This window comes from Lissotriton helveticus, chromosome 9, assembly GCF_964261635.1.
Source record: "Lissotriton helveticus chromosome 9, aLisHel1.1, whole genome shotgun sequence".
In the NCBI taxonomy this organism is placed as follows: domain Eukaryota; kingdom Metazoa; phylum Chordata; class Amphibia; order Caudata; family Salamandridae; genus Lissotriton; species Lissotriton helveticus.
In genome coordinates, this window is record NC_136070.1 from 569,740,360 (window position 1) to 569,758,993 (window position 18,634).

At 48.1% G+C, this 18,634-nt stretch overlaps 1 protein-coding gene across 1 annotated transcript in view; it reads left to right on the top strand.

The window, feature by feature from the left end:
• The first annotated feature begins 9,429 nt into the window (after positions 1 to 9,429).
• Positions 9,430 to 18,634, top strand: part of NXF1 (nuclear RNA export factor 1) — a 497,551-nt gene continuing 488,346 nt past the window's right edge. Inside the window, exon 1 of the mRNA XM_078660502.1 lies at positions 9,430 to 9,650. Coding sequence (XP_078516628.1) covers positions 9,572 to 9,650 — 79 coding nt within the window. The 5' untranslated portion in view covers positions 9,430 to 9,571. The remainder of the gene's footprint in view (positions 9,651 to 18,634) is intronic.

Genomic DNA, 18,634 nt, shown 5'->3' on the forward strand with positions numbered 1-18,634 from the left:
ATCCTCCTTTTCAGGACATGTGTCCATGTGTACCTGCGAGCCACCAAAGACTCACTCCAACTACCTCAGATCCCTTCCACTGCGGTGTGCCCTTACTGCATATTCGCATCTGTTATGGTGAATTGGCGCTAGGACGGCATCTGTGAATTGGCAAGTGCTCCCCCATGGTCTGGATAAAGGGGCACTCTCTTGGTAGCACCTTGCAGCGAACAATACGCCCTGATGACAAGTCAACTCTAACGCTGGAAACCATGTTCCCCTGTTGCCAAAGTCGGCCACCTTGCAAGATACGCCACACCCTGTCTGTTAACCTACCATCTTCCGCCCATGGTAGCTCTTAAAACCCACACTTATGGCAATGTGCCTGGCAGCAGTGGTTCATATGCTTGCTACGGTACCCCCCAGCACTGTCTTGGCGGTGTTCCTTATACTCTGAAGCCTGCTGCCCATCCTGCTGTATTATTATTTTTTTTAACTTACTTTTTGTTCTAGTCCCCGATCCCTTGTACTTGTACCTGCTCTGTAGCCCAGTCCGTAACCTTTGCCACTACTGACCCCCTTCTCCGTCTGAATGCACTGCTCCTTTACTTATAATGTAAATTAAACCCAACATATTAGCCCTCTTATTAGCACCACCTGTACCCAGACTTCTTCGCACAAGCCCATGTCAACTGTACAGGCAGAGTTTTGCCATTGTCCCCCTACTGGCACCACCCCTAGTGTTGTGCCCCAGGCGTGTCTATGGTTGGTAGCATGACTCCCACTGCAATATACCAACTGTATCTAATCTCTGCTGCACAACCCTTGTGCGCCGTACATACCCTATGTTGTTACCCGAAACACGTGGCACTACTACTTCTCAGCAGGTGACCTACAAAGAACGCTCTATCCTCTTCATTAAAACCATGCCACACTTGTACTCCCCCACACCCCACCCATCCGGCATGGATGGAGGTGTGCTGGGGAAGGGGGCAGAGGGTGTTAAGAGCTCACCATTCTGCCAAACCCCCCACCCCAAACCCCCGGCCTGAGCCTTGCCCCTCTCCCCAAGGCCGAGGTCGTATTCCCATTTCGCCACAGCTAGTAATCCCGCAACACCACCTCTCATGCAACTTTTCTTTTCTTTTTAAAACCTAACCTTTCACGTTCAGCACACACATTCATCATCACTACTGTCACCACCTAGTTCATGGCTTGCTTTACCCTCAATATATATTTGCATCTGTGATTTTTTATTTTTTTAAAGAAACAAAGAATTGTAGGCTCGTGGTAGTGCTTTATAAACTATTGTAATCACTGTAGCGGGAGTGCGGACTTATGCCCCACGGCACTAGCAACTGTGGCACAAGCTAATTGATGTTTTGTGCTTTTCGGCATCATTTGGCCATAAACACCACAATCAATGCACCTAAGTTTGAAAATAACTACCCTTGATGTTATGAAAACAAACCACAAAACATAGTTTGGCGGGGTGGTAAATCTTATTGAATTCCTGGTTCTTAGATCAGAGACTTGTTTCATATTGTTATGTTTGAATACTATTATTTATATAACTAAGTATACAAAGCAATTGATGGAATGCTTCAATTCATTAATTTTCTTGGACCGTATCCCAAACTCATTATTTTACACACCCTGCTACCTCAGTAGTTTGGACCAAGGGCCTCCCTAACCACAACACCCCCCCCCCCCCCAATTTTATTGCATGCCAGAAATCCCCATAATATGTAGCTCTGTCATTTCCTGCCACCTAGCTAACGATGCAGCGACCACAGTTCTATTTGAACATGGGTAGTGCAACTTCAACGCGAAGAACACTTTCTGTGGGAGAAACGTACTGCCCTCACTTCTTTAATGATGGACTGGAAAACAGAATAAACCTGCCCTTAGTGTGAGAAGCCTTTGTATTGACAGTGGCGTTTGTTGAAGAGGTGTATTAAGTCATGTTGTTGCTCTTTGCTCCCGGCCTTTCTAATAAGAAAATGCTGATCATTCAGCGGCAAGCCTACAGTGTGTACATTAACTTAAGGGCCTACTACACCAGCTCCTTCGAACTCTGAGTATGCTCCTGCCTTCCAAATTATAAGGCACCCTGATCAGTATCCCCTATCTAGACTCCCTGGTCCTTCCTCAGCCAGACAGCAGCCATATGGCCCTCCCAGCGCTTGAAAATGCACCATTTGTCCACCCTGTCGCCGAGTCCCCCTTATGATGGCCATCGATCCTGTTCACTCGCCACAAGGAACTCATTCCGAATTTTTGTGCCATACCATTTTCAAATGTCACTAGCAGCCACTGTCCAGCCCACTCCTCACGCCTGGCATCTGCTAATGTCTGGCCCGACAGCGTTTGGTGTGACCGGCTACAGAGTTATTTTGTAACTTCTTGGTGCCATACGCCTTCCCCATGTGCCAATATTCCGAAGGGAACGATCTACTTACACCTCCTTGTAGTGACCTGTAAGGGGGACACCCCCGTCCATGGAAAGTTACCCAAGCTGTGATGTCACTTTTATTTTTGCTAGACAGCAGATACCTTAATACCTCTGATAATATACTGTGCTGTAAGAGGGAGTCTGTGTATGAATTATGACTTCCCCTATTCATGCATAGCTGGCTTATTTCTTGACCTACATGCCTTACCGCTATTGTAGCCTTAGTAACTCCATCCTTAGTAAAAGATATTGGACCTGTTGAACAACACCCTTTTTTTTTTTGTTTTCTTTGCTTCCGCTGTTTTTTGTACACTGTCCGTTCGGGTGTAGCTTCAAATTATTATTATTTTTTCCAAGTATTATACTTGTTACCCGTCAACGTTATTTTATTGCACTAGCCAGTGAGCAATATTATCTCCCTGTGCCTTTATCCCCTTATCCCTTTACATTTCACATGTAGTTGTGGGACTTGTGTTCCCACTATCTTTCGGCAGCTTGCGCCTTTTTAGTCTCCACATGCACCCAAATGTGCTGCATTATACCGCATAATTTGCCATTTTTTTGTGTGCCGCATACTTTTTCAACCCTGCCGCATAATTTAGCCCAAGCCATAGTTGCTGCTTATTTATCTTATGCAACTAACAACCATCGACAAAGCCAATAGACCCGACTTATTGTCAGTATGCTGCTACTTCTTATAACATTTATCTGGATGCAATGACAGAAACAGCAAAATACAAATCCTGCGCCACACTATGCTAAGCACCCACTTTTGTGCACGTAATGTAAGCCACGCCCCTTTATTATAATAGCCACGCAGCTGGCATTATCCTTTTATTCCAGTTTTCGCTGCTGTACTGTCACTCTCATTTTAGGAAATGAAGGCGTTATATGTGAGTGTTAAGGAAGGACTATGGAATGTGGTATTGCAAGTTGGTGGTGGTCTTGTCTTTGTAAAGGCAGGAGAGCTTATAAACTCCCATGGAAAGAGGAGAGACACAAAGACAGGCAGGCTGTGAGGAAGGGAAGAGCAGCCTGTGAGGGAGGGCGCCACTTGTAAGGAACAGAAGGCATGTGTGTGTCATCACCCGCTGCCGCCTATATGCACACGCCACCGCTTTTGTGTGCCCACGGGCGCGCTACCCAACTTCCCCCCCATATTGCCGACTGGTGCCTCTACTCCACCGTGAGCAAATTACTCCTGCCATTGTAAAAAATTGCGCCACTCCCTTCTTTCTGATAAAACAAGGTATCAGACTTTAGCTTTGCTCATTAAATATTTACATGTACTAAGCAATTAGTTTCTCCCCGACAGAACCACTTGTAGTTGTTTATTGTTAATACCCATGTTCTGAGGGACCCTGGGTTACCCCATTGACTTTATTGCTCTCATCCAAATGGCCACCATCATGTTCTATTGTGAATAATTATTACTGACAATGTTCAACTCTGCAAATGAGTATTGAAAGAATATCGTTGGACAGGCTTGGTATATATCCACAGGGAGAGACTGGTGCCGGGTCATGCGTGGGTGGCGATCCCCTGGGACGACTAGGCTCCAGTTGGGTGGTAGAGAGTGGGACTCGTAGGATGCTCTTTCTGTCACTTTTCTGGCAGTATGGGTGGCTTTCTATCACCTGCGACCCTTAGAAGGGCCTTGTGCTCTCGGGCTGCCTGGCCCGCCTCCCCACTGAAATGGAAGTAGTACTATGTGTCCTTATTTATAATGCCACCTGCGGTCCACATGAGTACTCATGTAGGGAGCAAATACAAATGTGCCGCCACAAAGGAGTAGAGCATATTTCATACTCTGAGACCCTACATGTTTTGGTGAAAGCCGTCTTTCCGAAGAGGACCTCCTCCTTCAAGTGTTTATGGGCCTAGGTGTAGAGAGGTAACAAGTGGATGCAGAACTATCAGAGGGGGTGGACGTGCTGGTGAAGCGTTGAGACATGAGTAAAGAACTTCAGTGATGAAACAGACTGGACACTAACTGCTAGATACGTGAGGCAATGAATAGTTCAGCTGCCCGGCGCAGTCACCGATCCGACCTGGACTATCAGATCTCAGCAGGGATGTATGATGTTACAACGCATACTTTTACAACGCATACCGTTACAACGAATTTTTTACAACGCAAAAACTTTTACAACGCATACCATTACAACGCATGTTTTTACAACGCAAGTACTTTTACAACGCATGCCATTACAACGTAAGTATTGGTAAGTATATAATATTTTTTTTTAATTATTTGTAATTAATATAATTTAATTTAATTATTTTAATTTTTTTTTACCCTGTACCCCTGTACCCCAAAAAACCCAAATTAACCCAGCACCCTAAAAATACCCCTGTACCCCAAAAACCCCAAACTGTCCCTTAACCCTAAAAATACCCCTGTACCCCAAAAACTGAAAACTGACCCTGAACCCTAAAAATACCCCTTTACCCAAAAACTGAAAACTGACCCTGAACCCTAAAAATACCCCTTTACCCAAAAACTGAAAACTGACCCTGAACCCTAAAAATACCCCTTTACCCAAAAACTGAAAACTGACCCTGAACCCTAAAAATACCCCTTTACCCAAAAACTGAAAACTGACCCTGAACCCTAAAAATACCCCTTTACCCAAAAACTGAAAACTGACCCTGAACCTTAAAAATACCCCTTTACCCAAAAACTGAAAACTGACCCTGAACCTTAAAAATACCCCTTTACCCAAAAACTGAAAACTGACCCTGAACCCTAAAAATACCCATTTACCCAAAAACTGAAAACTGACCCTGAACCCTAAAAATACCCCTTTACCCAAAAACTGAAAACTGACCCTGAACCCTAAAACTACCCCTTTACCCAAAAACTGAAAACTGACCCTGAACCCTAAAAATACCCCTTTACCCAAAAACTGAAAACTGACCCTGAACCCTAAAAATACCCCTTTACCCAAAAACTGAAAACTTAAAAAAAAAAAAACATAAAATATTAAATATAATTATATACTTACCAATACTTACTTTGTAATGGCATGCGTTGTAAAAGTACTTGCGTTGTAAAAACATGCGTTGTAATGGTATGCGTTGTAAAAGTTTTTGCGTTGTAAAAGTTTCGTTGTAATGGTAGTGCGTTGTAAAAGTTGCGTTGTAAAGGTTGTTTCCCCTCAGCAGTAGCAGGCAGCCATTACTTGAGCCGTGTAACCACCGGCGAGAGCAGCAGGGGCTTCAACCAAGTCACTGCTGGACAGATAAGACTACCCTTGGGTGTGAAGTTCGAACACTGGCTGTTAGGGGGGATAGGAGTCGGGTACTCCGAGAAGAGAAAGGCAAAACATATAAACAAAAGAAAGGGGAACGGGGGAAAGGACATTGCCTAACTAGTGTGATATTGCCCCGGCCCCCCGTAACCCCAGAGCCTGAGATGCCCACATCAGCTGATCTGGAAAGTGGAGCCTGGCGATCGGCAATACCCAATTGCTCGGGTCACCGAACTGAGTAATGAGCCGCTTCACTCTACCCACAACCCTCGCCTGTTAGGCTCCCCACAAGGCTGGAAACCGGGGCAGCGCCGCTCCACCAGGACGGAGGAAATGCGCCCTACTGCCAGCGAGGGACGAGCAGCGGAAGCTCTACACCCTGCACCAAACAGGCTGAACACCAGACAGCACTGTGCCCGAAAGCAGCAGCCCCGTCACGAGCGCTGGCCCCCCTAGGCGACACGAAAACATTTGTTTTAGGTTGACCCCATGGCCTCCCACCAAGCTATGTGCCCCAATCATTCGAGTGCTCTGCCCCCACCACAACAGACAGCACAAATGCCGCAAAGTACGATGAGGGGGGGGGGGGGGGCTGCCAGAAAGAACACCTTCTGGTGAGTGCAGCTGGCCACCGCTCCACAAAGTTGGGCGGATGTGGCGAGCAACGCCCCCCCCCCCCCCCCCTCAGTACTGGACCTAAACCTAGAGTCTCTGGGATAACAAACAGGGCGCTCAGGCTTTACACCCCCGGTGTGCCAAGTCCCCTTGCCATTGCATGAAATTGCGCCAACCAATGACTTATAGTTGTTGAGCCATGTAGTACCTTGCCCCTACCCCCCACCTCCCAAGCTGCCGGGGCACACCCAATTTACTCTAACAGACCCAGTCCATTCTTATCTGCCAAAAAACCTTACCCTGCGGAGCCTGCTTCCCAGCCTTACCTTGTAATCCGACCCTTTGCTGCCCTTCCCTAAATCCCCTCAACGAGGGCCCCCACGAACCTCGCCGCTCCCCTGCCTCAGACCTCGCAGCGCCCTTATGCTCCCCGTTGCGTCACCCCAGGCCGAATTCCTCTTTTTCGATACTGTGGTTGATTAATAATCTACCCAGGATCACACGCCGAGATCTAAACATTATTCCTCCGCTCCACATCAGCAGTTCCCAACCCAGGGCCCCTCCGCTCCTGCATCCAACCACCCAATACACCACTCCCAAGTCGAGACTCCCTCAGCAGCCTCCTCCCGCCTCGCTGCTCCCACTCGCGTGCCCCTCAACCAACTCCCATGCACCATTCCGACTCCACATCGAACACCCCCCTCCTCCCGATCCTCTGTGTATCACTAACCCACCCCTGGTCTGTGGCACACCGAGATGATCAAATCATCTGCGCAGGATCACCACAAATTGATCCGCTCAATACCTGGCTGCTCCGCGCATAGCGCCACCTCACCCCCTCGGTCCTGCCATGGCCTACCGGGCCCCCTTGACCCCTCCGCAACTCACAAAACCATCCAGCATCCCCGGCACCGACCTCCCTCCCAAACTCTCCACCCCCCGCTCTCTTGCCCTTCGCCTCACCCCCGCCAAACCCCCTACACTTCACCGCAACCCACCCACACCAACCCCACCGTGCCAATACCGATCCCCTTGCATGCCCCACCATGCTCCAAGCCCGTGGCAAGCACCACAACACCCGTCCTCCAACCCCAGGATGCGCACCACCCCACACATATCTCCTGCAATCCAGTCTCCCTCCTCGCCCACCGCAACTGCAACTGGGGCTCTCGTAGCAGCGCTGCTCCACTGCGCTGCCCCACTGTGCTGCCCCCTCACACGCTCTTCCACGGTCCCCCTAAGCAGCCACTATTGTTTAAAGCCATAAACCCTTTGTTTACCTAGAACCCTTCCCTTGGCTGACTTAGCAGTAAACAGGCATTTATTTCTGTGTCCGTCCTTAAAGTCTTCAATCAAGAAAGCGCTTCTCCCCCACCATAACCCCCCTCGGACCCATCCACGTCCTTGAACCCCAAATGTTAATACTTTGCAAATCCTACAATATCCCTTCTACCAATCCCAGAGACAACCACGCTCAAGAGAGTCATTCCTGGCAATCTGAGCGCTCAGTCACCGCATGCAAGCAGTGTCCCAGGATCCCCTACCCCTGCTGTCGGCTGCAATGTCCTAAAAGACCTCGAGGCCCAGCCTTCACTACGGCTGAATGCTCCCGAGAGTTGGCAGCGGGTCCTGCGTGACGGCCGGCGTGTGGGAAAACCCCCATTCCCCTACCGTCAGATCTGTAATAACTCGTCCCAGCAGCATATGTGCGAGCCGAGGGCCAGGGGGAGAACCGATGCCCCAAGACCCTCCGAGCCCAGGGGGCGACCTGCGGTATTGGGGCCCTGCCATGAAAGCGCCTAAGGCCGGGCCCAACGCACCCAACCCCGCGCCCATCCCTCGGGCAGACACTGCACTGAGCCACCGAGACACTCCCGCAGACGGGCACCTGCCCCTGTGGGTGCCCGCCCTGTGCAACCCTCAAATCCGGCCAAATCCCCCCAGCGCCATCCACTGCCACAAGGCACTACCCATCCCTCCTAAGGCCTCACGGCTCCCCTAGCCTTCCCCCCAACCCCCACCCCTCACCTCACCTCACCCTCTACAGCAGCAGCACCTCTCTTCTCCATAACCATCCCAGGAGAAAGAGAGTATTGCGACCCGCGCTTGTGCTTAAATACCCCACTACCTTACGCCAAATTCCTTGCCTAAATTTATGGCTGGGCTGAACCCAGTGTCCTATTTATTTATTTAATGCATTTTTATAAATCACAGACTATACCCGAAGGTGTCAGAGCACTGTACAATAGAACCAGTTATATTACATGAGAGAACTGGAGCAGGAATAGCCAGTTCTCTGCCTACGCTCAAGTGCCACCTTGCCCACGTAACGCTTGTTCTTGTGCCTGAGTTTCTAGCACTTATTGCAGTACTATACCTCAAATTATACTCTGTTTTCTCTTATAACTGCACACTTGTCACTTTTCCTCTTGTGCACTTTTGACTACCTCATGTATTTTTGGTTGCTCACAATTTTTACTACCTCAAGTATTTTGTTTGCTCACGATTGTCACTATTACCTTTACTACCTCATGTATTTTTGGTTGCTCACAATTTTTACTACCTCAAGTATTTTGTTTGCTCACAATTGTCACTATTACCGTTACTACCTCATGTATTTTTGGTTGCTCACAATTTTTACTACCTCATGTATTTTGTTTGCTCACAATTGTCACTATTACCTTATGTAAGTAACGTATATTTTTGCAATCTGTTCTTTTGTAATGTTTCTCATTATGTTTCATTTCTATTCCTAATGTGAAGCGCTCTGACGCCTTCGGGTAAAGTCCGCGCTATATAAAAATGCATAAATAAATAAATAAATAAATACGCTCCCTTTAACCCCGCCCTTTCTAGCCCGGGTTCTGCTCCGAGGGGTGGCCTCCACTAATGCCCCCGGCCCAGCCCCATCCCCCCCTTTGGGATGGGGGGGAAGGGCGAACCAAGGCGCATTGTAGGCCTTTACTACTTCTATCAGTTTAGAAAGTTTCCCATACTGCCTCTCGGTACGAGTACGTCATAGAGTGCGTCACTGACGTAATCCCGTGTGTTTCCGCCTGTTTCCCGGGAGATGAGGCGCAGACGCAGTACTTGGAACGTCACTCATAATGTCCGTGCGTGGAACGCACTGCGCATGTTTGGGTTGTTGTTGCTGAAGCTGATTCTTGGTATCGCGCATGCGCGTCGCTTCTCCTATTCTTAGTTTCCGGCGCTCACCGAGGGTCGAATCCTTCTACTTCGCACCCGTGGTGTACCGTGCGTTCCGGGTATGGCGCAACCCCGGTACCGCTCTATGGGGAGGAGAGCCGGCTACACTGCCCCGCCCTCGGAGGGCCGCTCCTACAATGGTGAGTGCTGACCCACTAACGTTGGAATCCCCTTGCGTGTCGCCTGGTCTGGTAATCTATAGTATCGTGAAGTCGTGTTTCTACTTCTGCTCTGACGTTTACTAACGAGAAAATACAGTAGGATTTAGTAATCAGACCAAGTCCCTCTGGCATAATCCTTCAAAACCCACAATTGCAAGGCACTGTGTTAGATATCGAGTACCGCTCCTCCCTACGACCCCTCTTGCGGACACCCCAAGCGTCCTAGTCCCGAGTTTAACCCATAACCCTAAGTATCACTTTACTGGATGGTGGTCATCAATTCTCCCATCGACAGATCATCCTCCCGAAAACTGTTCCCCGTACCGTAATCTCCCCGACCTACTTTATTGCAGTCACGGATGTACGTATGATATTCCACTGTTTTAAACTCTTAACGATCTGTGTTAAATAAAGTAGTTGGTTTATAAGTATTAGTGATCTGATGCGAAAGTATTGCATGTGCGATCGGTGGTTTTGAAACCATTAAAGTTGGGTGACAGTGGCACGAACTGCCACACTCACTTGCAGTACCTAGTCCTTAATTTTACGATAAGCGTTATTGGTATATAATGTGATCAAAGAGGTGCTAACCTTTGAGAAATTCCTTGTGACTCCAAAATGGAGCTATTTCAAGAGGTGAAACTCATACCCATGTGAAAAAGTGAGTATTTTTTATTTGTTTTCACTATAAGGTGAGGACTTTGTGTCTAAGGGTAGTGACGTGTGCTCTCTTTGCGGGTGGCAAAAAGGAGAGCACTATGTGCTTTTAAAATACCCCTCACACACTATGAGTCCCATAGTGTCATGCTTCATCATAGGGGTCTTCCCGTCCCTCTACGGGGCGGGGCGTGCTGCGATCTACGCGGGAGCACTGAAATAGTGACGATAGGCTATGTGTGATGTGACAGTGGTGTTGAGTGGTGGGGGTAGGGACCTATTTAAGTGTAGTGATAAAAATTCCCTGGCTAGTCGAAAAATATATATTTATTAGCTTCTCTGGCTGGGAACAGTAAAAAGGGGTTTGAATAAAGTAGAACGAAATATGTTAACTAGTTAAATAATAAATAAAGTAGAACGAAATATGTTAACTAGTTAACATATTTCGTTCTACTTTATTCAAACCCCTTTTTACTGTTCCCAGCCAGAGAAGCTAATAAATATATTTTTTTCGACTAGCCAGGGAATTTTTATCACTACACTTAAATAGGTCCCTACCCCCACCACTCACCACCACTGTCACATCACACATAGCCTATCGTCATTATTTCAGTGCTCCTGCGTAGCTCGTAGGTCGCAGCACGCCCCGCCCCGTAGAGGGACGGGAAGACCCCTTTGATGAAGCATGACACTATGGGACTCGTAGTGTGTGAGGGGTATTTTAAAAGCACATAGTGCTCTCCTTTTTGCCACCCGCAAAGAGAGCACACATCACTACTCTTAGACACAAAGTCCTCACCTTATAGTGAAAACAAATAAAAATACTCACTTTTTTACATTGATAGAATCTTTTTGGTTATTTACAAAGTTCAGGAGGGTGATTCTATCACTACTACATCTGCACTTCCTCAATTGTTTTTTGGTGAAACTCATACCACCAAAGTGTCCACAATGCATCTAACGCAATTAGACAGTGGTCCCACTTTCTGCCCCAGCAGCTCCACTGTTGATTCGCCTGCCGCTGCCCCCGACACATCTATCCAGGTAGGTGTTTGAGGCCTTCCTCCACCGCCTCACCCGCTCAAGAGTAGAACATGCCATCGCACACTAGAGATCCCTCTGATTCAACAGCTCGAGCGTTAGCCTGCCCACCACTAAACACCTCCACTTCTAGATCCAGACCCCGAACCGCGTTCACCATTACCATCGCCGACCTCATCGCACCCCACGGCATCACTTCCTTGGACAACATACTCATCGGAGACCTCAACTTCCACCTCTACAACTTCAGTGACCCCCAACTCCGTCACCCTCCTGGACAACCTGGACAACCTCAGACTGAAACAACTCTTCATCACCTCCACCCACAAGATGGGACACACCCTCGACCCCATCTTTGCAGGAGATAACATCCACTTCAGCCACACCACGCAACCCCCTGGACGGAGCACCACTGCTTACGCGTCCAGATTGACAAACCCACCACCCCGAAATCTGCACCCCGCTCCGCGAAGGAACTGGAGCAAGTGCACAGAGGAACAGCTCAACCATAATGCCACCTCCACCAGCGCCAACCTCGCAGCCAAAGAACTTCACAGATGGATCACCAACTGCCAGACTAGCTTGCACCCCTACATAACCCAGAAAGACAGTGTCACAGAAAGGCCGCTTGGTTCACCGCTGACCTGGAAGAATCAGACAAACCTGCAGACATCTTGAGAAGAACTGGAGAAACCGCAAAACCCCGAAGACCACACCACCTACAAGAACGCCATGACCGAATACCACCAACGCATCAGATCCACCAAAAGGACCTTCATCCGTAACAAAATCTGCGCCAACTCCAGCAACTCTAAGGAACTCTTCGGCATCATCCCAGGAATTCACCAAACCCCCCAGCAAAACCACGGACATCACCCCCTCCCAGGACCTCTGCAACAAGCCTGGATCCTACTTCCATCTGAAAACCAAGGGCCTCTATGACCACCTCAACGGCCAGCCACTCCGAAACCACTCCCCTGTCTAACAACGCCAGCCAGCCAACACACCGTCTCGTCCTGGACCCCAGTCACTCCGAAGACACCGCAGCGACCATGAAAGGCATCTACTCGGGTGCCCCCATTGACCCCTGCACATCTTCCACAGAGCCGCCATTGCAGCGTTACTACGATGCACCATCAACGCCACCTTCGAAACCAGCACTTTCCCTCATAACTAGAAACGCAGAGAAGTCAGGCTTCCACTCCAGAAGACCTCAACAGATCCTACGGACCCCAAGAACTACCAACCCATCCCCCTCCTCACCTTCGTGTCCAAAGTCACGAGAAGACTTTCAATGCCCAACTAACTAAATTTATTGAAGAAAACTCCATCCTCGACCTACCACCCCCCAATGCGGTTTCTGAGGCAACCACAGCACTGGGACCGCTCTACTCGCCACCACAGACAACAGCACCCGCCTTGATAAAGGACACCCTGCAGCCCTGACCCTACTCAACCTTTCTGCAGCCTTCAACACCTTCTCCCACTGCACACTCGCCACCGAAATGAAATGAAATACCAGTATTTGTAAAGTTCTCAGCTACCTCCGAAGTGGTGTCCCGGCGGTGGGGTCCCTCAGGAAGATTAAGCGCGCTATTGCCCAAAGTCACATGGTGCTGGGCTAACCTGGCGCCGGTGATCGAACCGTGAACCCGTAGTCGGGCACCCTGGCCTCTGCGCCACACCTCTTCCACCAGACTCTACGACGCCGGCATACACGGAACCGCCCTCCACTGGCTCCGCTCATTCCTCACCGGCAGAACAGAAAGACTCAGACTTCCACCCTTCCTCTCCAAACCCACAGAGATCAACTTCGGAGTACCCCAAGGATCATCGTTCGGCCTTGCACTCTTCAACATCTACATGGCCCCCCCTCGCGCCATCGTCAGACGGCATAGTATCCTACTCTGGCGACACCAGTCTCATCCGCTTGGACTCAGATAAAGGAAAGTTTATTAACATTTTTTTCTGTGCAGCCTCTGCCTTCTATGACCTCATACATAGCGGTCTCTTGGTTTATCTGGAAGAGCCTGAAGTTGTTGCAGGTGCACTTGATTCATAAGACAGATCCAACAGAAAAGTAACCTGTTGTTCCAATATGGTCAGACTATCAGTGATATCGCCCTTCTGTTGTTTCTGTCCTTGACAATCTTTCAGGAGATATTGTACTACGTAACTGGTGTATGCTGCAGTTCTGATGACAAAATTTGATGCTGCAAAAGACCTCTTAACTTCCATCTCAAACCTTTTATTAACAGGATCAAATGGCACAACATCCTCCGAGATCATTACACGTTGAGTGGATTAGCCAAATCATTTGTTATGCTATTTCCTGCTCCACAGGTATTAGGTGTTCGAAATTCTTTGAATCTCTCTGCTCCAAATGAAAAGGAAATGACTCACTAATGGGTACATATTACAGCCTGGCCCAAGGACTAACCATGATGGCTTCAGCCATTCATCCCTATATTAGTAACCACTGCCTGTCAGACTTTAAGCCCACCAAAGAGAAGTCAGCTCTGTTAATAGTCTTTGGTGTCCTAGGAAAGAAGACTTTCCCCAGATCTGTCACGAACGTTCCCCAATGAACTGAAGTTCCTGTCTTGGGATCAGGTGAGACCTCTTTTGCCTGAACAACAACCCATGCTCCTCCAGGAACCTGCAGACCCTCATTGTATGGGATTGTGCCTTAGGAAAACAAGAGGAACAGATCAGCCAGTCGTCCAAGTACAGAAATACTTTAATCTCTTTAAAATGTAACAACCTTACCAGCGGAGTTTTGCCCTCAAGATATATATATTTTTCTTCTCCTTGTGCTTTCCTTCCTTCATGTCTGCAATTGACCATGAGGAACGAAACACTCTTCGTTAAATACAAGCATCCAGAAACCAGTTACAATTAAACTCAATGTCTCTGCCAAAGAGCGACACACACTTCCTGCCACACCCTGTTGCTAAGGAGCACTTTGCCCAAATGACAGCTGTGACCCGGGTAGTGATTGTTAAAGTCTATTTAAATCCTGACGTTTGGCTGCCCTCCCTATTCCCATCAGTGTACTGGTGGCAGAAGGGCAACAGTTTCAGCATTTGTTGCTGGACTGTTAGCCATACTTTGGAAAGAAGGGGAAACCTCTGGTCTTACTTATTCCATGTCACTCTTCATTTGACTCCACGTCTTTCCATTGTTTTGGGTGACCACTGAGTCACTGAATAGGAAACCTCTGGTCTTCGTCATTCCATGTCACTCTTCCTTTGAGTCCACCTCTGGTCTTACTTATTCCATATCACTATTGCTTTTACTCCACCTCTTTCCATAGTTTTGGGTTATCACAGATGCACTGACCGATACCCAGACTCTGTAGTTGTGCGTAAAGTGTTGTAAAATGAGCTTCTTACTTGTCTTGGTGCCTGGTACAGCAATTACTAGACAGTAATCAAAGATAACCTCCACAAGTCCCAACTACTGTGTTCGGGAGACCTGTAATGTTGTCATTCTGTGAGGGACTGTTTGCCTAGCTAAATGCTATATAACATTAAGTAATTGATGGTTATTGCATAGCTATGATACCTATACCCTTTTGGTATTCTAGATGACTTTGGTGCCGTTTGACAGATGTGTGCAAAATTTGGAAAACCGAACACTCTTGAGGTTCATTATGTGAAGTTTTGTGCTCATCTGCTCACTGGGGAAAAGCTAAAGGGGGTGGGATTAAAAAAGGAATACTTTTCCATTCAAGGCTCCATCGAATTTTGTCCTCTGCTACAGTAAAAAGTGAAAGGAATTACTAGATCTTTACTCAGAATAGTGAATGTTGCGATTTGGTGTAGATAAATTAAGTACTAATAAAGGGCTTTGCGTCACTCGATGATGTATGTGAGATTCAATGGATTAAGTCATAGAAATATTTTACCTGTTTAGCCGTGGTCTTCAGAGAATTTCAACTCTCTACTTAGCCGTCAGGAAGTTACATTTTTTAATTGTGTTGGACATTTACAAGATGCCAGGAACTGAAGCCTGCATCGGCATATCTGGTTAGACCCAGGCAGTGTTTTGGGACAGTGACAGAAGTCACAGGCCTAACAGTAGATACTTTCTTACCCCCCCCCCCCCCGCCTCAGGATTTGGTGCCCTGTTTATGGTTCGTCAGAATGCTTGATATGGTCGCTCTGTACCAATTAAATGCTTTTGACCTGATGAGCAACCTTTTCAGGCTACTAGTCCAATAGTCGAGGTATTTGATAACTTTTATTATGACTGAATCAGAAGATACTTAATGCCTGTGAGTGCGGCAGTGATAATTATTGGTGTGTGAAGAGCTATATTGAACACGGAGTATCCTTTCATGAGCGATTGCATCGTTCCTTAACCATGAGATTTGTTATGGTAACATTCTGTCCACTTTGTTAGCCACGTCAGAGGCATATTTCTGTACTATAATTAGTTTAAATGTTCTAGTGTTGTTTCGTTCCTATCAAGATGCACCATAAAGAAATAGGTACTCTCCTGCATTCACTGAGAACAACATTAAGAGCCCTTATAAAAAATATATACAGAAGCTTTATTTTTTATGATTTGTAGATGGTATATAGAATAGATAATGAATTACAACCCATTGTGTTTGAATTGTGTGGTTCTGAGCACACAAAGCACATGTCTTTGGGGAATGTTTTGTTGCGACAATTACTACTCAGTACGTTAGAGGTGATAAGGTTCAAAACACTCCGCTCGCTTATTACGAGGTTGTCCACTGAATTACAACACTATCCCCCATCTTATTACAAGGCTGTGCCCTCAGTTATTACAACACCGGCTCGTGTGCTATAACAACACTGTGCCCCTCTCGGTCATCATAACATTGTTCCCTCGGGTGTGTATTTTACAACCTCTGCCCCCTCATGGAAACCCCAGAAGAGTGCAGGAGTCTTACCCATGAGACCATCTTCACGATAGTATGTGGCTGTCTCACGAAGGACTGGGGGTCAAAGGCTCCTCCTGCTTTGCCCGCTCCGTAGGCGCCCCCTTCCATGTTGCAGACCCGTTGCCTCTCTCGAGACGGGCTGGGTGTCTCTTCTAGGCCGCAACCCCTCCCTCGCAGGCCTCTCGGCTCAAGGGTGCCTCGATTCAATATCTCAAGGCCCGAGAGGTATCTTTAGGCGATAGGATGTTTCTGTCCCAGGGCAGTGTCTCTCCCAATGGTTGGGCGTGTCTCCCGGATTGCCAGGGTATCTCACTAGCAGGTTCATGCTCTCTGTCGCAATTTCAGACTGTCTCTCAATGTCAGTGTATCCTTATCAAGTGGCCAGAATATCTCTGTTCGGTGTGTTTGTCTGTATCAGGTTAAAGAGTACCAGAATGTCTCGCAGTGTCAATCCGGGTCTCGCCCACATGCCAAAACGTCCCTCACATTCAAGGTGCGTCTCTTAGTGAGGACTCGGGGCTCGACAAATCATAAAAAATGCTCTAGACCTGCAGGTCTAGTAGACTACAAAATCTCCTCGGCCTAACTTAAATGAACTTGACCTCAAACTCTGAAAACTGAGCAAATGTGACAAGTTAACAAGATTTAAAAGCATTTTTATTGCTCATTTACTTTATGAGCAATAAAGATGCCTTTAAATCTTGCCACATTTCCTCTGCTTTCAGAGGCCAAGTGTCAAGTTTGTATTCCTACTCGCCAGAAAGGGCGAGTAGGACCTAAAAATAGCTCGTCCTTAATCAATCTCACTCGCAAATGCGAGCGGTCGAGTGAGTTTTTCGAACCCTGGGACTCTTAATGCCAATCTGTCTATTTCTGCCCGAGTGCAAGTATGCGACTCATCATCAGGGTCAGTTTACGTCAGAGCTGCAGGTTGTCTCTGAATTTAAGGTCCTATCAGCGTCCCGAGATGTCTCTCAGTACAGAGTGCCCACATGTCTCTTCGTCAGTGAGTCTCGCCGCGGGTGTCGTTTTTCGTTTCCCCGGTGCTCTGCTGTGCCCTTTTCAAGAGTGTCTCTCCTCGCTTGGCAGTGTAATCTCCTGGGGTCAGGACTTGAGTTGTCTCTAACGACGGATGCCCCGGCTGACTCCCTCCCTCGGGGCGGGGGGGAGCTTTGATCTGGGGCACGCGGTGCAGCACTTTATCCAAATATTTCCTAAATGGGGTGTTTCCTCACCTTTTTATGCTGCTCCCTGGGGAACGTGCGATGCAATTACCCTTCTCAGCCTTTCAGAGTGAGCGCTAACACACTTAACCAGGGTGTCGGGGGTCCCGGGCGCCGCACAGCTACCAGCCTGATTGCGAAAACGATGGCGTTTGCAAAATAAACAAAGCCGCGAGTGGTGGTGTGCGTGCACCCATATGCTTTCAGTGATCGTGCCCGGTGTCTGGGCACGATAATTGAAAGCATATGCTAGGAAATGGGCGTAATATACACCAATAGGCCAGGGGCGGAGCTATGCGCCCGCCTCTGGCCTCTGTCACATCTTGCTCCAGCTGGTAGATCTCGCTCTATATCAGATACTTCCTTCTGCTGTCCCCTTCTCTGTCCGGTTATCAGTGACTGAGCTTCCCCTCTAACTACCGTCTTGAAGGCCTCCCAAAGTGTTTGGGGGGAGACTACTGTACCCAAACTTTCATCAAAGTAGGTGTCAATTGCCTTGGTGTGAGGTCTTTCTGGATTTTGGGGTTACGGAGATACCAGGGATTAATAGGGACAACCCTACCCACCCTGATCTGATTGAGAAGTAAATGTATCCATACCGGTAAGTGGTCAGATATGCCCCGAGCTAGGTGTCTGATTTCATGAACATAGGAGATGTGGGGGCTGGGGACCAAGATATAGTCCAGTCTAGACAGGCTGCAGTGAGCGCCGGAGTAGAAAGTGTGCTGAATCCCTTCAGGGTTGTAGGCGCGCCAGCAGTCCACCAACCCCATGGCTTCAAGGAAATCCGGCAACCATCTAGTAGAAGGCCTCAACTCTCGCGGGGGATGACATTCAAGTCTGCCTGAGCCCACAGAGTTAAAATCACCTCCCATTAACAATAGTCCCTCCGGTAATGAAAGGAGAGTAGTGCACAGGTCCTGAAAAGTAGTGGTTTGGAGTCCCGGGGGGACATAGACAGACATTAGCGTAACAGTGCGCCCCACCCAGGCCCCAGTAATCCTCACATATCGGCCCCTATCATCAGTCCAGGTGGAATCCACGCTGAGGGGAAATGCTTTTCTCAGCACAATACCCACTCCTCTCGAACTTGTTGTGAACCCAGCATGTGCCACAAGTATATA